The 6459-nt window shown below is 47.4% G+C and overlaps 1 protein-coding gene across 1 annotated transcript in view; it reads left to right on the top strand.

The window, feature by feature from the left end:
- The first annotated feature begins 6374 nt into the window (after nucleotides 1–6374).
- B4GALNT1 (beta-1,4-N-acetyl-galactosaminyl transferase 1) overlaps nucleotides 6375–6459 on the top strand; it is a 6799-nt gene continuing 6714 nt past the window's right edge. The window contains exon 1 of the mRNA XM_005879071.1: nucleotides 6375–6394. Coding sequence (XP_005879133.1) covers nucleotides 6375–6394 — 20 coding nt within the window. The remainder of the gene's footprint in view (nucleotides 6395–6459) is intronic.

The raw sequence follows: 6459 nt of genomic DNA, 5'->3' as shown, positions 1-6459 counted from the left end.
GAGGCTGCTGTTCCTTGGATGGGGGTGGGCTACACACGCAGCTGCTACTCCTTGAACTGGGGCAGACTGCTCATGTGGCTGCTGGGGAACACTGTCTTCTGATGGAGAGACAGGGACAGGGACCCAGAGCCAATACAGCGTGTTTATTTTTACAGCAAAAAAAAAAACAGGAAGTTTTACTAAAAGTCAAGACAGAGGAGATTATGTGCATTCTTGGGTGGGCCCGAGTCATATTCATTCCTGGTGCTTGGCTGGATTTAAATAACAAAACCCACCCCCTGGCACCTGGGCTGAAGGTCAAGCTGACAACACTCCTGCCTCTGGCAAAGTGTGTTTCCAGGATGTGGCTTTGCCAAAGTCACTGGATTCAGCTGACAATAATTAAAGAAATGCCCATGTGCCTTCCCAGGTGCTCTCTACAGACTTTTAGCACAGATTATATAATTTCATGCTAAATATATAATTTCATCATAAATATTGTATAAACACTCTTCCTTCTAACCTCTCTTTTATGAAGTTAGCTGATATAAGTGAAGATAATTTATCTCAACACAAAAATTAAACTTTTTTTAAAAAAGTAAAGAACATGCCGAAACCGGTTTGGCTCAGTGGATAGAGCGTCGGCCTGCGGACTGAAAGGTCCCAGGTTCAATTCCGGTCAAGGGCATGTACCTGGGTTGCGGGCACATCCCCAGTAGGAGATGTGCAGGAGGCAGCTGATTGATGTTTCTCTCTCATCGATGTTTCTAACTCTCTATCTCTCTCCCTTCCTCTCTGTAAAAAATCAATAAAAAAAAAAAGTAAAGAACACAAAAGCCCTGGGCAGTGTAGCTCAGTTAGTTGGAGCATCACCCAGTACAATGAAAGGTTGCAGGTTTGTTTCCATCAGGGCCCATACAGGGGATGTGTGTTCGATCCCTGGTCCCCGTCAGGGCTCATGAAGGAGGCAACTGATGGATATCTCTCTCACATCTATGTTCTCCTCTCTCTCTCTCTCTCTCTCTCTCTCTCTCTCTCTCTTCCTCTCTATCTAAAAATCAATAAACATGTCCTCAGATGAGGATTAAAAAAAAAAAGAACATAAAAAAAGAATGAAATATTTTCCATCACAGTGAATTCCTAAGCACTTTCTTCATGAATGCGGAGTGCTAGCTAGGTGTCTTTTGGCATAATTGTTACATGTTTGGTATGGATAGCACACAGGTTGGTGTCTTCAAAAACCAGACAGGCCTCACTTGCCTCCTTCAAGGTGCCAATAACTGCACTCTGAAAGCACAGATCTGATTTGAAGTACTGAGCTAATTCTCGCACCAGACCCTGGAAGGGAATTTTGTGAATCAGAAGTTCAGTGGACTCCTAATAATGTCTCATTTCACCGAGTGCCATTGTAGCAGGCCTGTAGCAATGAGGTTTCTTCACCCCTCCAGCAGAGGGAACACTCTTTTGCAAGCGGCTTTTGCAGCCAGTTGCTTCCTTGGTGCTTTACCACAGTCAATTTGCAGGCAGTTTGCTTTGTATGAGTTGTGGTACAGAGACCTCCTTACTTACCCACCCCCTTCTCCTTCTTCTAGAGCTGTAGGTGGTGCTGGCATTAGAGAGCTAGATGGCAGCTTGGGCACACATCCTTGTTGGGATGCCGGGTTTGGGGTGCCAAAAGGGAAGCAGTGGGGAGGGCATTGCAGGAGGAGGCGTGACAGGTGAACACCCAGCCTGCTGGGGTTCCGGTTGCAGCGGGGTATGCTGTCTATATATATAAAAGCCTAATATGCAAAGTGTCCCCTTGGGAGTTCGACTGACCGGGAGTTTGATCACTCGCTTTGACGTGCGCTGACCACCAGGGGGCGGTGCGGAACGTAGGAAGGCCCTGGTCGGCGGCCAGCAGCTGTCTAGGGACCCTACCCGTGCATGAATTTCGTGCACTGGGCCACTAGTATTTTAATATTTAGCAAGGATAGCATATAGTAAGAATGGCCTAGACCTTGAGACCCTTGTCCTACCTAACAATTCCTCCCTTAGATTTTTTTAAAGGTTTTAAAATTTTTTATTATTGATTTTAGAGAGAGGAAGGGAGGGGGGCGAGAGAGAAGCATTGATGTGAGAAATATCAATCGGGTTGCCTACCACATGTGCCCCAACTGATGATCAAACCTGCAACCTGGGTATGTGCCCTAACCGGGAATTGAACCCCCCACCTTTTGGTGTAAGGGTGACAACAATCCAAACAACTGAGTCAAACCAGCCAGCCCCCCCGCCCCTGCCCGCCACTCCCCCTGCCAGATTTTTTTATTCCTCATTCTTGAGGGAATAGGGACGCGTCATACTTCTTTGACTGCTACCTGCTGAACATGACAGAGTACGTCTTTGAGCTGGAAGAGTGAAATTCTCTGGCTGCCTGATTTATGAATGTCCCCTAGGTTCTTGGATTCCTGAGAACAGAAGTACATAAGGACAGCACCATTCAACAGGAGGCATGTGCCATAAGAGGTGAGGCAGAAGTAGGGGAAAATCAAGGAGATTGGGACCCTGCCACTCAGAAACTCCCACCCTGGTGGGGATCTAATAAGCAAGGTGGGTCAGAGTGGTAGCCTACCTCAGGACAAAGATGCCAACAAGGGAGAGAAGGGGGAAGGTGCTGTCGTACTTAAATCTTTCCCCATATGATCCAGGACACTTACTGAGCGGCCAGATGTATCTAGGACTTGGAAGGACAGGTAGAATCTGGGCAGGAAGTGGCCATGCCAAAAGGGTGAGCCTAGTGGGTGAAGCACAGCAATCCCAGGGGGAAAGGGATGTCAGATATGACAGTTCTACACAATAGCCGGTGGGTGACCCATGGTTTCTCAAACACAGTGATGTTTGCCATGTGGCCAAGTAGAGCTTCACTTCCCTGGGAGGGAGGGCAGATGGGGAGGAAGTCCTGACATGGCCCTCTGTATCTCCTCTCTTGGGACAAGGCACCACAGAAAAGCCACTCGTGGTGGCAGGGAGAACACACTTACTTGCAACCTCTCTGCCCCCTAAACCCACTGCCCATTACGTACTGGGACAAGCCTTAAGATGAGCAGATCACCAGAGGTCTATGTACCCCACCGTTTCCATCCTTCACAGACTGTGGCTCCTCCACCATCTGTGCCCATTTTAGAAACAGGAACTCAAGACTGAAAGTGAAGACTGAAACAACTGCAGGCTCCGGTTATTCAAATCAGGATGAAACAGGAGGTCAAAGTAAGAATGTCAGCCCCCCACGGGGGCTGCTCACACAAGGCACCGCTTTGCCTCGCCTCTTCTCTTGGGCCGCTGATGCCCACACTTAGCAGTGGTACCTCCTACCTCCCTTACACATCCTGGCTCCTCTCAGCCCTCTAACTTCCGGCTCCCCAGGACTTTGCCTAGAGAAGATGGGCTGAGAAGGCCTCCCCCATATCTCAAACAGGGGGGACTGAGAAAGGCAAAGGTCAGGCCCAGCATGCCTGGTTTCACAGCTTGACTCACACGCCACAACTCAGACACAACCCGCTAAAAGGAAGGTTCTGGGTGGTGTGGCCTCCCTGCACTCGTCTCCCTTCCAGCTCACACCTTAGCAGTACAGCATTCTGTTCCTAAACGTCAATGGCTGCCCGTGGCTGTGACAGAGCACTGGGCTGCTCCCCCCTGATGCTCCCACAGCTGGGCAAGCACCCAGGTCAGCCCATTCCACTGCCAGTCAGAAGACTCCCCCAAACCAGAGGGCCTGTGCCCAGGCTGAGCGGGGGCCACTCCCCAAGGAGGGGACACAGCTTAGAAGCACCTCATCTTGCCTACGGATAAAGAGAGCAAACTTTCTCCCTTTGACCTGCCCCACTCCCAGAGGAGAGGAGGGGAGCTAATGAGCTGCTACTCAGAAGTCGAGCTACTTGATTAGGCTCTGACACAAGAAAATGCATGACTGCACCTGCTCAGAGTCAGTGATCTCAAAACCATCCTTGCAGATATATGTTCTTTATGAATGGACAGGGTAGCAGTAAATTACTTTTTTAAAAATAACAAATGAGTCATACCTTTCTAAAAATTGATTTCAGACAGGAAGTGAGAGGGAGAGGGAGAGAAAAAACATCAATGATGAGAGAGAATCATTGATCGGCTGTCTCCTGCATGCCCCCTACTAGGGTTTGAGCCCGAAACCCAGGCATGTGCCCTGACCAGGAATCAAACCGTGACCTCCTGGTTCACAGGTTGATGCTCAACTGCTGAGCCACACCTGTCGAGCACTATATTTCTTAATTTATATGAGCACTTTAATTTCTTTAAGTCAAATAAACAGGGTTCTTTTTATCCAATTCTGAAGGATGTACCCCAAAGGGCTCCATTCAGGGATCAAATTTGAGTTTCCCATAGCCAGCACATTTACATATAAGACAAATAAGGCAAACACAAGTGTCCACACAAAGAACAAAATCCACCTCCTGCAGGACAGACAGACAACCAGACCAGAGATTGTTACTCAAGGATGGCGTGGATTGCCCCACAGGTGTTCCTCAACCCTCCAGAGTTAGACCTAATTCAGGCCCTGAATCCTGCCCAACCAACCAGAAACCAAACACACACCAGAACTGAAACTATCTTTCCAACAACCCTACACCCAAAAACGGGAACAGAAACACTAATTAAAGTGGCCACTGGGGCCAACGCGTCGAGTGAAGCAGGTCCACTTGCTGTGGAGGCAGGCCAGACAGCGGGAATCTCCCACAGAACAGATCCTTGGTCCAGTGGAGACACAGGTGCGGAGTGCTGCTGCAGTCTTCTTGACAAGCATCCCCACCAGGCCAAGAAGGAGTTCTTTTAAGAGAGTGCCATCCAAAAAGAAAGAAAGAAAAAAAAAAGAGTTCCATCTGAGTTACCAAACTTGTGACCAAACTCAAAAGGTTTGCTGCTTGGGGTGCTCTATTCAAAAACAAGAACTAGCCGTAACTGGTTTGGCTCAGTGGATAGAGCGTCAGCCTGCGGACTGAAAGGCCCCAGGTTCGATTCCGGTCAAGGGCATGTACCTTGGTTGTGGGCACATCCCCAGTGGGGAGTGTGCAGGAGGCCGCTGATCGATGTTTCTCTCTCATCCATGTTTCTAACTCTCTATCCCTTTCCCTTCCTCTCTGTAAAAAATCAATAAAATATATTTAAAAACAAACAAACAAACAAAAAACAAGAACTAGTTGTTGCAAGGTAGTTCTTATTTACTTGCAGCAAGTAAAAAAGACAGGATGCATAGCCAAAGCTCTGTCTCTGGGAAGGGAGGCTTAGCCATTGCTTATATACACTATTTGTCCAATTACATGTAGATTTCATTTCTGCAGTTCCCTACACTTATCAGAGTGGTTCCTGTGAAACTTATACTGTTGCAGTTGGTCTGAAAAATATTTTGCAACATTTTAACATTTAGCAAGAATAGCATTTCGTAAGGATGGCCCAGACAAATGATTTTCAACAGTTCTGCAAAGTTTTTTTAAACATGCAATACTTGAGGCACTGACCTCTTTTCCTTTAGATTGTCAAATGTTTAAAATGACAACTGCCAACACAATGACAGCCGTCTGGTGTAAATGAATCAAAATTATACCTACTTTTTGTCAGCAAAAAATATACTTTTTGGTGTGCTGTAGAATTTTAGTAATTAGTTTATGTGTGACATGAGATTTTTTTTTTTTTAAAGGTTGAAAATGCCCAGCCTGCCTGGCTCAGTGGTTGAGCATTAATCTTTGAACTAGGAGGTCAAGGTTGGATTCCTTGGCTGGATCCCTAGTGGGGGGTGGGGGGGTGCAGGAGGCAGCCAATCAGTTTTTCTCTTTCATCATTGATGTTTTTATCTCTCTTTCCCTCTCCCTTCCTCTCTGAAATCAATAAAACAATATTTTTTAAAATGGTTGAAAATTGCTGGCCCAGACCCTTGAGACCCTTGTCCTGTCTAACAGAAGGGCAAGTCTTTCTTACATAGGCCTGTTCTATTCATTGTAGGACATTTAGCCCATCAATTGTCAGTAGCTTTGCCAGTCATTGTGACCAACAAAAATGCCCCCACGTGCTTCCAAAAGCCTATGGAAGGTACTATCACCCATGCAAAAACCAACCCCCCAACCACACTGGAAGCTACCTAAGACCCAGCAATCACCCCCTAGCGTGGTTTCTGTCATCTACAATGAACCCTAACCAAGAAACACACACACACACACACACACACACACACACACACACACACACATACACGCACGCACACGAGACTCTCACAAAAGACAAACTAGCAAACGAAGATGTCAAAGCTCAGGATGAAAATTAACACCAATCAACGATGAGAAAGAGGCTCCTAACGAATAGGGCAGAGAATAGGGTTTGGTGCCGACGTCGAGATGCCCCCAACCGTTCAGAGGTAGGTGGGGTGGGGGGTGGAGGGAGAAGAACCTCTGGGCGCCGGCTTCGGGCCCCCGCAATGTG

This window comes from Myotis brandtii, unplaced genomic scaffold, assembly GCF_000412655.1.
Source record: "Myotis brandtii unplaced genomic scaffold, ASM41265v1 scaffold581, whole genome shotgun sequence".
Lineage (NCBI taxonomy): Eukaryota > Metazoa > Chordata > Mammalia > Chiroptera > Vespertilionidae > Myotis > Myotis brandtii.
This window is presented reverse-complemented; position numbering and strand designations above follow the sequence as displayed.